General features: G+C 45.8%; 1 protein-coding gene across 1 annotated transcript; it reads right to left on the bottom strand.

Annotated features, from left to right (window-relative positions):
* Positions 1 to 872: 872 nt before the first annotated feature.
* Positions 873 to 18,117, bottom strand: CDCA8 (cell division cycle associated 8). The gene is made up of 11 exons (XM_032246994.1): positions 17,973 to 18,117; positions 17,767 to 17,875; positions 17,517 to 17,645; positions 14,332 to 14,372; positions 11,281 to 11,353; positions 9,463 to 9,548; positions 8,147 to 8,211; positions 6,976 to 7,071; positions 4,768 to 4,894; positions 3,534 to 3,620; positions 873 to 2,268 (listed from the first exon to the last, which is right to left on the bottom strand). The coding sequence occupies exons 2-11, from the start codon at positions 17,858 to 17,860 to the stop codon at positions 2,224 to 2,226; spliced, it is 843 nt and encodes a 280-aa protein (XP_032102885.1). The 5' UTR covers positions 17,861 to 17,875; positions 17,973 to 18,117; the 3' UTR covers positions 873 to 2,223.
* Positions 18,118 to 18,633: the final 516 nt, after the last annotated feature.

Below are 18,633 nucleotides of genomic sequence, written 5' to 3'. Positions count from 1 at the left end.
AGGTTGCAGTGAGACAAGATCGTACCACTGCACTCCAGCCTGGGGAAAAAAGAAAAAAAAGTTTCTCTAAAAAAAAAAAAAAAAAAAATCCTGGGTTGAGGATGTTTTTACTTTCCAAGCTAGCCCCTTTTATGAAATGCCAAACTGTCACGTCTCAGTCTCAGGCATTAATTAGGCACCTGCTGCATAACATGCATTTCCTACGAGGTGATTTAGGCAGTGGTGCAGATGGAGTGAAATGGGATGAACCTGGTTCTGGGTAAAGAATGTTAGATCCTAAGTATTTCCTTGGTGTCAGGCTCTTTAGGCCTGATGATGTGTAGTCCGGGTTACTTACCTGCACTGAGTAACCCTTCTTCCAAATGCTGTCACCACCAGGCTTCTAGTCTCTACATTGTCCATGCCCAGTAGCCTGGCTAGGTATGCCCCAGGTTGTCTTCTTTTAGGCAGAGCCCTCTGCATCATTAGCTCCAGGTTGATCATTTTCAGCCTAGGGTCACGGGAGGCGGATGTGCCACGGCCTCAGAAACTTTGGGAAGTGAGACTCATGATCACTGAGTTACTCTTGCCCCACTTTGTTCCTGGCCAGCAAAAGTCCACTGTACTGGGGAATTTTAGAGACCCTGGGTGTTCTCCTTCCAGATATAAATTTCTAACTCATGGAATGAAGGTACTGGGGAGCTCTGCTAGGGGATGAAGGTTCTGATGCCCTGGATCTTGTAGTGAGCCCCTTTCAGATACCAGAATGATTCTGCCTGAAGCAAAAGTTTTCACATCTTCTGAGAAAAGCAGCTGTGCAGACCCCCATACCAGTTCCTGTCTCCCCGGTCCACAGAGCATAGCTTGGAGAGGACAAGCAGGATGAATAGTGATTACAAAAGAAAACACAAAACCAGAATTTATTGAAAGCAGGTACCAACTCTGACTAGAACAATCAGCTTAAAGATTCCATTACTCAGAAGAACTATACATATAAAAATCTCAGGGAAAGGAGAATAAAAGAACTTAAAAGAATACAACTTGAACAGGACTTTTTTACCAAAATGGTCTTATTGCAAAATAGTAACCACCACAAAGAGCCCTACATGAGAAAGCCACGTGTCCTTAGGCCTGGGGGTGAGGACTCGAGTTCTAATTCTTAGAACACAGTGCATGATTCTCCGGGGCAGAGAGGCTGGCTGGAGCATGAGGACCTCACTGCTGACTCCGTTTAACAAAGCCCATGCCCCAGGCACAGGCACACATGGAATGAGACCACCAAGCAAGTCACCCGCCCCGCCCCCATGAGCTCCGGAACAGAGAAGTGCTCTCTGAAGTGACTGCCATAGAATAACTGTCTCTAAGCTGACCACTGGACTAGGGACAGCTTAGACAGTTATTCTATGGACAATCACATAAAACCCCCAGAATCTAAGCTCTACAATTCTCTTATCCAAATTCCCACTAACTAGGGAGGTAGAGGAGCAAGACATGGAAGTTGTCCCCAAACCAGTATTTGGTCTCCAGTAAACAGGGATAAACATAAAACACTTCCACAAACGGGTTTCAAAAGAACTACTGGGCACAGCAGGTGAAAGATCCCAAAGTCCCATTTAGCACCTCTCATAGGAGGAGGAAGAGAAAGGCTAGGACGGGGAGGTGTGATGAGTGCAGGAGGGAGACGGGCATGTTCCCTGCTGAGGTCACTGCTGCCAACTGTCCTGTTCTGTTGATCTGTACAGTTCCGCCCACTCATGGGACCTGCCCTCTCATGGCCCAGAGCTCATTTATCTGAGCCTAAACCTCCCAGTCTCAAGCGAAGAGAGCAGAGATGCCAGATGCAGAGGTTCTCTGGGTAGGGGTGGTGAAGGCAGTCTTCCCGAGAACACAGGGTTCTTCTGTGCCCTCTCAACTGCAGGGAGGGCAGGGTGAAGAGGATGCTGAGTTACAGGAGGCAGAAGGCAGCAGCTCAGAGGGCAGGGAGGATTCAGCTGGGAGACTGACAGGAAGCTTCCATGGCATGGAGCCAGCAAGCGGTGGCTGGGGTCGGCTAGAATGGGAGGCTGAACAGCACAGCTCTACCTAACTGGTGTGGGAAGAGGATGTCTGAATTCCTGAATTCCCCCAGAGCAACATGGCTCCTTGCTCTGGAACTTCACACTCAAACAATAAGCCTGAAGGGAAGAAGTCTCTTCAGGGTCCCAGAGGTGCCCATTAAAAGTCCATCCTGTCAACTTTGGCTTCTCATTTGCGGGTCTGTATGCTGCTGCAGATTTGGGCGAGACGGTTCTAAAAAGAAAAGGAGAGAGGTCATTGGAGAGGATGCCACTTGGCAGGCTTGCCCCTTGGCCACCCACAGTCAGCCTGAGCACAGGTCTGAGTGAGCCTCAGCCCCTCCATTCTCTATCTGTGTCACACAAGAATTCACCTTTTTGAACCTTGTTTTCTCATCTGAACAAGGGAGTAAAATAACAACTCAAGTGAAACAGTAAAGGTATCATATGAGATTGAGAAAAGTAATGCAGTAGGTTTAGCTAGAGGATGACAGTCACAAGATGTGGGTGGCTAGGTGTGTGTGTGATCTCAGCACTGGGCCTGTGTTCAGAATGACAGGTTTGGGAAACCAGCCCCACCTTGTCCCCTTCCTTGGATGTACCCTTCAGACCCCACAGCAAAGTGAGGGTAAGGTTGCTATGTTTGCACTAAGTGCTCCATCTACCACCCAAGACAATGGCTGACTGGACCAAGGAGGTTCATCCCTGGCTGAGCCAATTAAATTCTTCCTCTGGAGAATTTATTTTTAGAGTTGAGGTCTTTCATTGTCACGCAGGCTGGAGTGCAGCAGCACGATCATGGCTCACTGCAGCCTTGAACTCATGGACTCCAACAATTTTTCTCCTGAGCTGCAGGGATTACAGTGTGTGCCACTGTGCCTGGATCTCTTGAGAATTTAAACCGAGACAAGAAATTGAACAGCTGGGCAATGAAGCAATAAAGTTGGAGTTGGAGGTATGGTTACTCAAAGCCACATGCAAAGCAATGTTAAGTGAGAACAGAACCTAGAGCCTGTGGAGGTTATCTGCTGAGAGGAAGGAACGAAGAAGTGTGGGAGAAATGAGCTCACAGGCCCCAGCTGATGGGCCCCACCACTCCAGAGGCTTGGCTGTTCAGTTCGCTCTTCGATTCTGTTAATGCTGTAAAATTCCTGATAACAAGCCCGACCCTCATTCTTGAACTATTCTAGGCTTCAATTTCTGGTGGCCAATAGTGCCCTAACATACCCCCAGCACTAACTGCCTGAATGAGGCAGAATTTTGATTTTGTAGTGGAACTTCTGCAGCACGCATTCTGGGATTGACCAAAACTCAACATACATGGAGGAACAGAACTGCTGCTATCTAAGTAGGGTAATAGTCAAAATCTTTGGGGAGAAGGAAGACAATATAAACTTAAGTGGAAAGTATTAGCCCAGGCCCGAAAGACAATCCTAAATAAAGGCAGCGCAAGAAAGCTACTAGAGGCATGCTATGTGTGGAGATGAAGATGAGACTTACGGAGAGCTTCTTAATGTTTCCCAAGGCCTCTGGATCCAGCTGAGCAATACTGTGCCTCTGCAAGTCACTGGCCAATAATCGCAGGCTCTGTATAGAGAGGGGAGTGGGTTAAACTGGCATGTCCCTTAGGGCAGGAACCCTCATCTGGCAGTGTGCCCCAAAGGATCCCCCTGATATCCTGCACTTAGTGGTTGGGAATGGCTGGGATGGGGAAGTGGCAAGACAGGCAGGAAGGGTGTTAGCCCTATGGACACAATGATAACATCAGTGCTATCACTGGGGTGGAGGCTGGAATACCTGGGCACAAAAGGCGCGCACATTATCTTAGAAATGCCCAAATGCCCTGCAGAGCACGTCTGAAACAAACTATCCTCCCCTCACAGGGGCTGAGGTCAGCACCTCACTCCATGCAGCCCTGAGAAACTGAGCTCAGCCTGCTTCAGAATCCCTTAAAGTTACAGAAAGCTGAAGGCAGAGCTCATGCTCCTAATTGTAGACTAAACTCATAGCTCGGTGGTGCCCTCCTCTGCACCACCCTTTAACATCTCTATTGTTGCGCACATCACAGATACCGTGATTGCAACCCCGTCTTGACCACTGAGCTGCTTCTCAAGGGCAGGCCCCATGTCTACTTCTCAGGCTTGCTACAATCAGGTGGGCAAATGTTAGCTGATGAATGGATGGAGACCGTGTGCAGTGGTTCACACCTGTAATCCCAGCACTTTGGGAGGCTGAGGGGGCGTGGATCACTTGAGGTCAGGAGTTCGAGACCAGCTCGACCAATATGGTGAAACCCCATCTCTATTAAAAATACAAAAATTAGCCAGGCACGGTAGCATGTGCCTGTAGTTGCAGCTACTCAGAAGGCTGAGACAGGAGAACTGCTTGAACCCGGGAGGCAGAGACTGCAGTGAGCCAAGATCATGCCACTGCACTCCAGTGTGGGTGACAGAGTGGGACTCTGCCTCAAAAAATAAAACAAAAAAACAAATGCACACACACATACAGACACAAATCAGAAAAACAGATAGAACCCAGAGCTGGGCAATGATCTTTGCAGTCTGGGCCTCTAACCTGGGAGAGAAAACTGGGTTCTGAGTCCTGCAGAACTGTGGAGATCAGGACCCACGCAACTGAAAGGACTCTGAGGGAGAAGTGTGGGTGAGGGCCCAGGGGAGGGAAATGCTTGACTAAGCAGCACACTGTGGCCTGGCTTCCCTTGGAAATACTTCACCTCTCCGCCGCCCACTGGCACAGTGAGGAAGATCTCTTTGCTGTCGGCAAGAGGGCTGCCATTCCCTGAGATGTTGTAAATCCGCTCTCCTGCTGCTGGAGTGCGCAGGCCAGGGGTCTTGAAGACCCTAGAATGGGAAAAATCTCTGTGAAGATGGCTTGGCAATTGGATGACACAAGATTCTATAGACGCTTTTAACCTCCGTCTGGCCTCAAGCTGCAGTTTTCAAATCACACATTCCTAAGAAGGCAAGTTCTAAATTAAAAAAAAAATTTTTTTCTTAAAGCAGTAATGACTAAACACAGCTGGAGAAAGAAGGATGTAATTATTGAACATACATCTAGCAAAAAGTCAACTCTTATCCAAAAGTTTAGGTCCAAAGCTCCATATGGGTGCCAGTCATCCATCCATCCACAAAGCCAGAAATAAGCTAGTTAATTGTTTCCAGGAGTGGCTGCTTCCATCAAGAGGAATTTTTCAGAGGCAAGGAGGATGATTTAGAGATTACATCATTATACTAATTTCTCAAGACAGTTAAAATACGGCTACCTAGTTTTCCCTAAATGCCTTTTGTTAAATATTCATGTGAAAAAACAAGCAGTAAAGTGGGAATTGGCTGGGAGCAATGGCTCACGCCTGTAATCCCAGCACTTTGGGAGGCTGAGGTGGGTGGATCACCTGAGGTTAGGAGTTCAAGACCAGCCTGGCCAACATGGTGAAATCCCGTCTCTACTAAAAATATAAAACTTAGCTGGGCATGGTGGTGTACACCTGTACTCCCAGCTACTCAGAAGCCTGAGGCAGGAGAATCACTTGACCCTGCGAGGTAGAGGTTGCAGTGAGCTGAGATCACACGACTGCACTCCAGCCTGGGTGACAGGGTAGACTCTGTCTAAAAAATAAATAAATAAGTGGCAATTAAAAGCGGAAAATAAATCTTCCACACTTTCCCCACACCAGAGATAACCACTTCTTACTCTATTCCCCAGGGGCAGCCACTCTGAATTCCTTATCTCCACTTCCAGAAACTTTCTATGTATATAAAACCAAATGGGATCATACAGCAGTGTTCAGCAACCTGCTCGGAGATGCTCTGTGATCATGAAGCTCTTTCCTATCAGCACACACAGATCCAGTCTTTTTTAATGGCTATGCAGCATCTCCTATTTAGTTACCTAGGTTCTTTGGAAGGTGTTAACTTATGCTGCAAGAACATCCTTGCTTATGCCAGCCTCCAAAAAAGCAGTATCAATTTTTACTTCTATCAAGAGTACAGGAGAGTGCCTACTCATCTTTAAAAAACTGATTTGAGGCGGGGCATGATGGCTCATGCCTGTAATCTTAGCATGCGTTGAGAGGCCAAGGTGAGTAGATCTCTTGAGCCCAGGAGCTCGAGATCAGCCTGGGCAACCTGGCAAACTCCCATCTCTACAAAAAAAACAAAAAATTGGCCAGGCATGGTGGCATGCATGGGAGGCTAAGGTGGGAGAATCATCTGTGCCTGGGAAGTCAAGGTTGCAGTGAGCCGTGATTGTGACACTGCTCTCCAGCCTGGGCATCAGAGTCAGACCTTGTCTTAAAGTAAATAAATATTTTAAAAATAAAATAAAAACCTTCTGATTTGAATCAGAGAAGGCCAAAAACGTCACCTAGAGGCCTCCTTGTCATCACAGGCAGAATATTCGCCTCCTTCCCATCGGATAAAGAATCATTTTGCCACTGAAGATGGGTGAACCTCCACTCAAGGGAGAGGCATACATGAGGAAACCCAGCTGGCCACTGTCCTCTGATGAAGCATCTGGGGCCAAGGACTCGGGACTATTTTCTTTTCTTTTTTTAAGACAGAGTCTTACTCTCTGTTGCCCAGGCTGGAGTGTGGTGGTGCAATCTCAGCTCACTGCAACCTCTACCTCCTGGCTTCAAGCAATTCTCCTGCCTCAGCCTCCCTAGTAGCTGGGATTACAGGCGCAGGTCACCACACCTGGCTAATTTTTGTCTTTTTAGTAGACACAGGGATTCGCCATCTTGGCCAGGCTGGTCTTAAACTCCTGACCTCAAGTGAACGGCCCACCTCAGCCTTCCAAAAGTGTTGGGATTACAGGTGTGAGCCACAGTGCACAGCCTAGGATTATTTTCTTAGACACTACTTCTCTGGGTATGTTCAGTGTTGGAGTCCCATCAAATCCAAGTGTTCCCCTCAATACTCACCTCGAGTCAAACCTAGGTGTCAGGCCTGGAGTTGGTTTGACCATGGACGCCTCCAATCGGCCCATGGCTGGGGTAACAATGTTAACACGGCTTGACCTACAGGTAAGAAACAGCCATCAGGCATGCCAATTCTCAGGTTCCACAATAGCAGCAGCAGAGGAGTGACATGTAGAGAGCTGACTGTGAGACACTGCTCTGGGCAGCTCGCACACCTCAACTCATGTGACCCTCCTAACAATACGGGACGCCAGCACTGCTGCTATCCTCATACACAGATGCAGACACTCAGGTGCACCGAGTTTTAAAAACTTGCCCCAAATCACATATCCAATAGGGTGGAGCCAGAACTTTGAACCAAAGCAGTCTGCCTCCAGAATCTGACTTTTTTTTTTTTTTTTTGGAGACAGCTTTGTCAGACAAGCTGGAGTGCAGTGGCGTAATCTTGGCTCATGGCAACTTCTGACTTCCAGGTTCAAGTGATTCTCCTGCCTCAGCCTCCTGAGCAGCTGGGATTGCAGGCACGTGCCACTACACCTGGCTAATTTTTGTAATTTTAGTAGATATGGGGTTTCATCACGTTGGCCAGGCTGGTCTTGAACTCCTGACCTCAAGTGATCCACCCACCTTGGCCTCCCAAAGGGCTGGGATTACAGGCGTGAGCCAACTTGCCCGGCCTCAGAATCTGACTTTTTAATCAAGATGGCCTCTTTATGCAAAGGCTCCCCCAGCTGGAATTCTGTCCTTGTGCCAGGCAGCTGCTGCTCTGCTCAAGGAGAAATTAGTTCACTCCTCCACAGACATGCAACCCAGTGACCACTCTCCTAAGCTGTTTCACCTTCCCCACATGGCTTATGGTAGAGTCCAGCATAATCAACTCAAGCCCATAGTGGTTCTTCACTTTGAAGGACTGGACAAAACATTTCAAGAAACTAATTATAGTTAAGTGACAGTCACTCTATGACGAGCTATGGGGTAGCTCTACACATGGGCTATCAGGAGCTGAAATATAACAGGCAGTTCCTGCTATACTTCAGATACTCAAGGGTTCAGTGATTTTAAGCTGCTCTCAAACACTAGTCACCAGAGCCTTCCACTGCCCCTCACTTTCAGCCATGATACATATAGCTCTTCAATAAAACCCAAAACACCACAACTTTAGAAAGCCCACTACCTTTTCCTTTTGCCTTTTCCTTGTACGGACTGAGTTCTCTTCTTGGATGGAGGACACCTTTTGACCTGCAGTCACAATCAAATGAGACTAAGTTTACAAAAAACCCAGCAAAGAGGAAGGGTAAGGAGGGCTTTTTTTTTTTTTTTTTTAAAGGGAAAAAAAGAAACAAACCAAAAAACAGAAAGGGAACAAGCTTTGGATAGTTAATACTAAATGTAGTAAATTAATACTAAATATAATAAGAATTCAATGACTTAAAAAGTTCAGAACATAACTAACTGAATTTCCACCGGCTGGGTTTTCAAAATAGAGGATTTTGGCCAAGATTAAAAGTGAATCTCTTTTGAACTGATTGCAGCCTGGCTTGTCCCCCACTACTATACATAAAGGGCTGCTGTGAAGGTCACTCAGGGCGTCCCAGGTCCCCAACCAAAGGCAAATCCTGCAGTGCTCCCTTCCTGGGGCCTGGGAGGTCCCTGGCAAGAATCACTGCTTATCTTCCATATATTCTCTCCTCCCTTGTCCTCCATGATGGATCCATCTTGCCTGCTTCTCTAGCTTCCTTGGCAGCCTGCCTTAGCAGCTCCTCTCTCTACCCTCCATGTTCACCCTCAGACTCCTTCTCTTCCTGCACAAGCATCTCTACTCCCACACTGGGGCAAACACTTAAAGATCTGGGAGGCAGTGTATTTCTCAATCTCCCTCTTCTCCCTGAGCTCCAGGCTGAAATTTCTGTCTAGCCTAGATGTCCTAGAAAACTATCAAATGGTTCACATGCCATGCAATTGACACGTACTCCCCCTACCCCCAGTCCAGCACCACTCTGCCGCCCAAGTCCCATACCTCACTGAATGGCAGCTGCCTTAGCTAGAAACCATGCAGACATCTCTGATTCCTCCTTTTCTCCACCAACTATGCCACTTTCTAAAACCTATCTCAAAACCATTCCTTCTTTTTATAGTATCAGCACGTCAGTTCAAGAATTCATAAGCTTCCAGCTGGTTTCCCCATCTCCAGTTTCCCCCCTCCCCCATTTATCCTAAATACTGTTCCTCTTTGCTTTCTTCTTCAGCTAGCAGGCTCTCACTCACCTTGAAAGCCCTGCCTATGTCCTAATGGGGTAGGGGAGACTTGCTAGCTTCCTCTTCTGTGTTCTATACACTTTGGACACCAGTCAATTATCACTCCTGTCACTGCCATGTAAAGTAGGATCATCTCTACTAAACTATGAGCTCTTGGTGTACAACAATGTATTTTATGCATTTTTGTGTTTGTTTCATGATAACCCCCAGCCCCCAACCTCAGTGTCCACTTACTCTTGCACTTTGAAGATTCTTATGTTTATTTTCTTCTTCTTCTTCCTCTTCTACTATCATTTCATCCACTTGTATTACCTTTCGTGCTATAAGAAACAGTTTCAACAGTGTGGTATTTCTAATGAGAATAAAGTTTTGTGCATTCACATTTCTTATAGGAATAAAACATATGCAATCCCAAACTGCAATTAAGAAATGAACTAAAATTAAAGAAGACTTTTTAAGAAAGAGAGTTTAGACAAAGGAAACTAATCAGTGTTAAGAAACCTCATGATGCTTTGTAGGGACAGCCCAGCATTCTGAATAAGAGCAAAGACTCTGAGTCAGACAAACTTGAGTTTGCCCTGCTCTGATATCCTGGCCATGGGTCAGGATGTTCTTATAAGAGCTGGATCCATCAAACTATCATAGCTTAATGACAGTCACATTAAGTCTATGTCACAATTCATCCTGGCCCAATGCCTTGCTCACTAGTCACAACCTGGTTTCTTATATAACTTTTCCTGTAAGATAGTGTTTCTCAGAGTGTGGGACATGTATGCAAGATGATTTTATGCAGATAGATCATAGAATTGAATAACTTTTTTTCTCTTTCTTTTTTTTTTTTTTTTTTTTTTTTTTAAATCAGAGATAGGGTCTCACTATGTTGCCCAGGCTAGTCTTGAACTCCTGGGCGCAAGTGATCCCCACGGCTTGGGATTATAGGTGTGAGCCACTGCATCTGGCCTGAATTGAGTAACTTTGAACTGCACGCAGAGAAAGTCATTCCTTTTTTTCTTTCTTTCTTTTTTTTTTTTTGAGACAGGGTCTCATTCTGTCGCCAGGCTGGAGTGCAGTGTCGCAATCTTGGCTCACTGCAACCTCCGCCTCCCGGCTTCAAGGGATTTTCCTGCCTCAACCTCCCGAGTAGCTGGGACTACAGGCACACACCACCATGCCTGGCTAATTTTTGTATTTTTAGTAGACACAGGTTTCACAACGTTGGCAAGGATGGTCTTGATCTCCTGACCTTGTGATCTGCCCGCCTCAGCCTCCCAAAATGCTGGGATTACAGGCATCAGCCACTGCACCTGGCCAAGTCATTTCTTTTTTTATTTTCTTTTCTATTGAGACAGAGTTTTGCTCTTATTGCCCAGGCTGGAGTGCAATGGCCCGATCTTGGCTCATGGCAACCTCTGCCTCCCAGCTTCAAGTGATTTTCCTGCCTCAGCCTCCTGAGTACCTTGGCATTCGCCACCATGCCTGGCTAATTTTGTATTTTTAGTAGAGATGGGGTTTCTCCATATTGGTCAGGTTGGTTTTGAACTCCCGACCTCAGGTGATCTGCCCGCCTCAGCCTCCCAAAGTGCTGGGATTATAGGTGTGAGCCACAGCGCCTGGGCTAAGTCATTCCTTTTTCATTTCTTTTTCAACTTTGCTGATTCCATCAGGGAGAGTTCCAGTTGGTGTTACCAGTCTTTTAACACCTCTCTAGCAATAATGTTTGGTTTCTGGCACAGCTTTTTTTTTTTTTTTTTTTTTTCCTTTTTTCACTTTCACTTTAGTTCACACAGGAGTCTTGAGTTTGGTTAGCAGCAGTCCTGCATACAATAAACTAAATTTCTGGTTTGAATTGGTGTTTGGGTAAAAAAAATAATAATAATAAAACAATAATAATAATTAAATACAGCATCCAAAAGCAAGTTTTTGGATTTACAAGATTAAGAACCAGAGATTAAAGGGACGACACTCTACCAACAAGACCCTGGCTGAGCAGCCAACCAAGCAAGCTGAGCCTCAGTTCTTTCTATTGGACAAGGAGTTTTGAAAAGTACTCACTTTTGGCAGATTTCAGGGGTGTCTGAATAGCTTCTGCTGTTAGTTTGTTTATTTCGGTGATATCCAGGTCAGCCTATGACAAACATAGCCAGCATTATTTCACCAAAACACGAGGAACAATATTTCGAGATAAAAAATTTTTTTAACTATTATTTGATACATAAGACTGTTAAATGTAAGTGATAATACAATACACAATGTAGCAGACTCCCATAAAGCCACCACACAACCCAAGACCTAAAACATTGCCAATTACTTGGTTCCGCTGTGTATTTATTCCTTCTTCCGTTTCCTTGTCTCTTCTCGCAAATGTGATGGGTCTCCTGATCCTGTCATTCCCCAGAGGTAACCATCCCATTCCACTTGCTCAATCATAAGGTGTATGTGTATGTGCTCACATTTACAGGCATATATGTGTATACGTGTGTACACACAAAGACATGCTTTTTCACATGTACTTAAACATTCTGTTTGGTTTTGGCTGTTTTCACCGCTATTTGTGGTTGTAGTAAATTTGTTTTCACTGCTATATCATACCCCACTGTGTGAATATACCACCATGGATTTGTCCATGCTTCATCAATTGTTTCATACTATTATAAACAATGCTACCTTGAACTGTCTTATGTGTCTGATGGACATGTCCAAGTTTCCCCTTGGCTCTGTCCTTAGGATAGGGGATCAAAGGCGTTATAGGTTACATAAATATTCAGCCTTTGTATTATGTCAAATTGTTTCCCAAAGTGGTTACCCTTGTCTACAGCCCATCTGCAAACAATGCAAGTTCCTAATGATCTACATCCTCTCCAACACTTGGCTCTGTGTCAGGCTGACCATTTTTTTGGATCAATCTACAGGGTCTCAATAAGGTTTTCTATGATGATCCTGAGTCCTTCAAAAAGGCTTCCAGTCACCATTCAAATTAGGTTTTTTTTCATATGTAGTGCCCATACTATGGGCACTCTTATTAAAGAGCAGTCATGATTCTTAGCCCTTTCCTTATAGAACATATGTAAATATCAGAATAATTATTACAGGTTTGGAATGGCACAAGTTCATCTCTGGTAGGGACTGCTTGAAGGATTCAAAGAAGGATTCTGAGGCTGTCTTAGGATTAGCAAGAAATACTGCTATAATAAATTACTGATGTTTGCCAGGTTTGATGGAACAGAAAGTGGCTTTCCTGCCAACATTCTGCCATCTCTATAAACAACTGACTCCATAACATGTTATGGAGTCATCCGTGGTGGCAGGCCACTGGTCATCTAGTGTGCAGGAGAGTTAGCAGAGCAGGCCCGAGGCTGAAACACATAGAAAGGCCTGTTTGCAAGGCTGGCCTTGGTTGGCATCTGGGAACTTGGATTTCAGAGAAGTTCCCATCTTTCCTTAACAAGAATGCCTCATTGCACCTAAACTTTATGCAAACAATATGGCTCCTGCTGAATACCTACTTCCCTCCTGGAAGTCTAGAATTTTGACATGTGCTAGGTAGATAGATGATGCCTCATGAGCAGCCCCCAGTTAAAACTCTGGGCATTAACTCTCTAATCAGCTTTTCTGGTAGACAACATTTCACAAGTGTTGAATTAAGCATGTTCTCTGTGACTCCACAGGGAGTGGACTCCTAGAAGCCTGGTTTCCTCTGGACTATGCCCTGTGTACTTTTCCCCTTTGTTAGATTCATGCTTTGTATCCTTTCACTGTAATAAATCATCGCCATGGGTGTGACAGTATGCTGCTGAGCCCCATGAATCTTCCTATTCAATCACCAAACCTGAAGGTGGTCGTGGGAGCCCCAACACACTTCCCAACTAAGAGCTTTTATAGATTTTCTATCATTCCTTTCTTGGGTTTTAAATCATATTAATCAAGGCTAGAATTCTCTCAATTTGGTGTGGTAGCAATGGATCTCTCATATTACATTAGAAGTTCTCATTTGCAGTTCTGTGTGTCTAATTTAAAAAGAGGGAGCTGCATTAGCTAGTAAGTAGGATTCATCTCAGAGGTAACGCTTTCAAAACATTAGAGCTCAGTGTGTTTAGAGGGGTGAATAATCCCCACCTCCCTTCTACAGTATTCATCCCCAAATGCTCCAAATTTTTCCAAATTGATAATTGGCTCCTCATTATCTTTAACTTCTGAATGAAGCTGGTGGAGATCTGTTGTGTACCCTTGGTGGTCAGACTCCTTTAAACCCTGAGATTCCAAATGCTTCTGATCAACTCAACAAAAGATGTCAATTTTGGGGTTTATTTTGTAAATCCAGTGGAGGCTGCAATAAACTAACAGAAAGATACACAAATGTGTGTATACACACATTGTTTGTATACGACTTTAGAGTGCCTAGGGAACTCTGTGAAGCCCTTGTATAGACTAGTTTCCAATGCTGTCTCACAGAACTTTCGTAAGAGTAGCAATGTTCTATTTCTGTGCTCTCTGATGCAGTAGCCGCTAGTCACATGTAGTTACTGAACATGTAAAATGTGGCTAGTATGTCTGAGAAAATAAATTCCTTAATTTTGTTAATTTTAATTAACTGAAATAGCTACATGTACCTTGTGGCTACTATTGGACAATGCAGCTTTCAATGCTCTATTTTGTATCCTCTTCTTACTGCCTTCAATCCTGGTACTGATGCTGGGAGGAAGGAGGTGAGAGGGGTTGGGGAGTAATGAGCATGCCCAGCAAGAGCACTGCTTCTACAGTATGACAAGATGAAAACAGCCTCGTCTTCTAGCAGGCCAACGCACACTGTAATGACCCAGGGGCTTAAAGGAACTTGGGCTTGAGGCTTTCTACTTCCACTGTAGAGTTCAGGACAAACGACTGCAAGAAATTGGTCAAAAATAGAACTGCCACCCTCTGTAGGGCTCAGAACTATAGGGGTCTCGTGTACACAGTGTCTGGCCCAACTTTAATTTTTCAGTTAACACAAACAGATAATGTCCCTTTAGGCAACCTCTTCCACAGTAAACACCTATTCGTTGGCTCTGGGGACCGGACTAGACTTAAGAACTAAGCAGCGGCTGGAAAACAGGACAGGTCACTTACTGTTGCTGCCTCTTCCAGGGCCTGCTTGTTTCCTCCAAGGGCTTTAAAAAGAACATTGTAGTTACGATTAGATTTTAACAATAAATCATCTCACCTAATAGTACCATTTGTCTTTCTAAAACTGGTCCAGCCCGTAGTCTAACATTGAAGGACCTTCACCATCTAAGCTATTCTTTCTCCAAGTTATATCCCAGGTGTGCCACTGATTCTCCTGACTTGTTGCCATAGTACTTTGTATTTCCTCTGCCTGAAATTCCCCTCCGTACTAGACTAATTTCGAACTCATCCTTCAAAACTCAGCTCAAACATCACCCCAAAAATTCTGCTTATTTTTCTTTTTTAAAAATATTTTTTAAATTTTATTTATTTATTTTTGAGACAAGAGTCTTGCTCTGTCACCCAAGCTGGAGTGGAGTGGCTATCTTAAGAGCTCTCTATCTCCAGGGCTCAACTGATCCTCTCACCTCAGCCTCCCAAGTAGCTGGGACTACAGGCATGTGCCCCCACATTTGGCTAGTTTTTGTATTTTTTTGTAGAGACAGGGTATCGCCAAGTTGTCTAGGCTTTTTTTTTTAAACTAGAGATGTAGTCTCTTGCTATGTTGCCCAGGCTGGCTTTGAACTCCTGGGCTCAAGTGATACTCCTGCCTCGGCCTCCCAAAGTACTAGGATTATAGGCATGAACGCCCACCCCAGGCCCTGCTCCCTGCTTATTTTTCTTTTTTAAAATTTTTTTCTTGTTTTCCTTTCACTAGGAACTCATTAAAATTTTTATTATTTTTTTAAGTTTAAAGATAGGGTCTTACTATATTGTGCAGGCTGGTCTCAAATTCCTGGACTCAAGCAATCCACCTGTCTCGGCCTCCCAAAATGCTGGGATTATAGGCATGAGCCATTGCACCCAGCCTGCTTATTTTTCGATCTCACAGGCTGCTGCAAAGTGTGGTATTAGTTGCTGACCCTCATAATACCCAACAACTACTCAAAGCTATTTAAATGTCCATCTCTGCCTTGGACTGAATTCCAGAGATGATATCCTTTGCTTCTTGCAAAAATCTAGCGGACAACAGCTGTATAGTAAACGTGTCGAATGAAAAGGTCTTTGTGAGATTTACATGTAGAATAAAAAGTTAGCTTAGATCCTCCTGCTAGAAACCCTCATAGTATCTTGTAAAACAGTTAAGATCTTAGGCAATGAAACCAGAATACCCGGGTTCAAACAGACTATGCCACTAACTAGCTTATAAGGCCCTGAGCAAAGTATCCAATTTCTCTGTACCTTAATCTTATTGTTTTGAAAAACAGAAATATTAAAGCTCGGTGCGGTGGCTCACTCCTGCAATCCTAGCACTTTGGGAGGCTGAGGTGGGTGGATCACCTGAGGTCAGGAGTTTAAGACCAGCCTGGCCATCATGGTGAAACCCCATCTTTAAAAAAAAAAAGAAAAAAGAAAAACAAATATTATTATTAGTTAGGAAGAAAAATTCGTCAATGTATATAAAACATTTGGTACAATGCCCATCTGGCATAGGAAGCACAATATAAATAGGCTCACTGACCACGACTCTATTCTATCTCCTTTGTAGTACCTATACTTAATTAGATAATTGCATGTGGATTTTTCTAATAGCTCTTTTCTACTAACCTGCATATTCCTGAAGTCGCAGACACTGTCTGTGTTATTCCCCAGTGCATCTTTAGCACCTAGCACTGTGACTGACACATACTCAATATTTGTGGAAATGAGCAAATGAATGGCTTAATATTAATAAATAAAAGGGCAAGTCAAAAGGATCATTAAATGTCAAATATGTGAGCAGAACATGCATTTCTAACCAAGAAGGAGACTACATGCTGGGTAATTAATAATAAGGAAAAGAGAAAAAGAAAAGGCAATCCAGCAGAAAGTCCAGCCTCCTGCATTTCCCTGGACATTTAATAAGGGAGGGGGGAAACAGGCTGTGATTTTTCTCTGGCCAGGAAAACTGATGTGTCCATTTTTAAGGTAGCAATTTCCATAGGCTGCAGAAGGAGCTGCTTTGGGTTATTCTATCTGAGCTCTGGTTAACTAACTACATCATTTATTCATTGTTACATGGGAAAGGGAAAATATACATATATTTTTATGGTTTTTGTTTTAATTTTTTTTGAGACAAGAGTCTTGCTCTGTCACCCAGGCTGGAGTGCAGTGGAGTGATCTCGGCTCACCGCAACCTCCGCCTAACCTCCGCCTCCCGGGTTCAAGAGATTCTCCTGCCTCAGCCTTCTGAGTAGCTGGGACTACAGCCACCCGCCACCACGCCCAGCTAATTTTTGTATTCTTTAGTAGAGAACAGGGTTTCATCGCATTGGCTAGGCTGGTCCTGAACTGCTGACCTTGTGATCCGCCCACCTCGGCCTCCCAAAGTGCTGAGATTACAGGCGTGAGCCACACCCCTCAACCCCGCGTCCGGCCAAAATACACATATATTTTAAAAAATACTATTTCCTGGCCGGGCAGTGGCTGACACCTGTAATCCCACACTTTGGGAGGCGGAGGCAGGCTTGAGGTTGGGAGTTCAAGACCAGTCTGGCCAACACGATGAAACTCCGTTTCTACTGAAAGTACAAAAATCAGCCGGGTGTGGTGGCGGGCGCCAGTAATCCCAGCTACTCCGGAGGCTGAGGCAGGAGGCAGGGGAATCACTTGAACCCAGGAGGTGGAGGTTGCAGTGAGCCAATATCACGCCACTGCACTGCACTCCAGCCTGGGTGACAGACTGAGGCTCTGTCGAAAAAATAAATAAATAAATAAAAATACTATTTCCTGATGTGGAAAAATTATGCGAAATTCACATTTCAGTGTATCCATAACTAAAATTTTATTGCAATACAGCCCATCCATGCCCATTCCCTACAGCTGTTTTGGAACTGTATCACAGAGTTGAGTAGTCCGACAGAGACCCCCACCACCCCCCGCACCAGTGGACTAAAATATTTGCTAGCTAGACCTTTAGAGAAAAGCATGGAGAAAAACGAAGTAGGGAAGTGAGACAGAGTGAAGGGGAGCAGTAGGTCTGCCATTTTCCATAAGTGGTCATGTCAGATCTCATTAAAAGGTGACATCTGAGCGAGCCCTTTCTGAAGGGTGTCACCTAACCCCAAGGGGCTCCAGGCCTCCGCCCAGGGAAGCGTTCCAGCTCTTACCGAAGTAGTCGAGCCAGTTCATCTCGCGCAGCGCCTTGGGGAGTCGCAGGATCTCGATGTTGTAGAGGTTATCCACCTCCTTGAGGAGGTTCTGCCTGTCTGACTCAATCTGCTTGATTCGTATTTCCACTGCGGGAGGGCAGAGCCAACGGGACACGGGTCACGGGGCGGGTGAATATGTGCTGCTCGTGTCCCCACCCACCAGCATCCCGCGACCGCCCCAGGAAGCCGTGACGGCCCGGCCCCTTACCTTCACGGTCGAAGTCTTTCAGAAAGGAGGCGAGCTTCCGCTTCCGTAAGGAGTTGGTTTTGGCCACTCGACTGCTGCCCTTCCTAGGAGCCATGGCGCTCGGCGGAGGCTGCGGGGAGCGGCGGAGATGGGGCAGGGAGGCAAGGAACCGGGTAGGCACGAGAAAGGCGGACAAATACCACCCGAAGAAGTCGCCAGGCACGTACCTGCGCTCCCGAGACAAGGGCTAAGCAAAACCTCCCTGTGCAAGTGAGAGAGAGCGGCTCTACCGCCAACCGCCACCCAGTTCAAACTCCACGGCCACAGACTGACGAATGAGAAGCCGCCGTCCCACAACATCCAATCACAAGCAAGTTCCTGCCGGCCCAGGGTCTCCCGCCCAATGCGCCCTCTACAGCCTGAGTACGTCAGCGCGGCCGCCGCCGTCGCGGTTACTCCTGGGAGTTGTGGTTCAAGATTGTTTCCCCGCCCTCTCCACCTCTCACCCGGCTCCGCCCTGGCCAGCTGTAAACGATATAAACTACTACTCCCGACAGGCCTTGCGGCGGCAACCCGGCATTGTAAGCTCTGGAGTGCTGGGGGCCGACTAGGACGCCGGGGGCCCACTTGGACGCTGGGAATCCGAGCACTTTGGGAGGCTGCTTCTTTCTGGCCTGGTTGCCACTGAGTAGCCGAGGGCCGCCGTGACCCACTGATTGACTACTAACTGGCTGGCTGCCTACCTCTGCGCTCCTCAGGGTCCAAAGCTTCCCAGGCCGAACTTCAGACAAGTGGAGGAAACCTCGGGCAAGTGGAGGGTCGGTGGGGACAGAGCAGCCCCACCCAGCAGAGTTTGGAAGGGGGCGGGGTGCAGGCTTTGGGGTGGGC

Source organism: Sapajus apella, unplaced genomic scaffold (genome assembly GCF_009761245.1).
Source record: "Sapajus apella isolate SASKATOON/1434 unplaced genomic scaffold, GSC_monkey_1.0 scaffold62, whole genome shotgun sequence".
Classification (NCBI taxonomy): Eukaryota; Metazoa; Chordata; class Mammalia; order Primates; family Cebidae; genus Sapajus; species Sapajus apella.
This window is presented reverse-complemented; position numbering and strand designations above follow the sequence as displayed.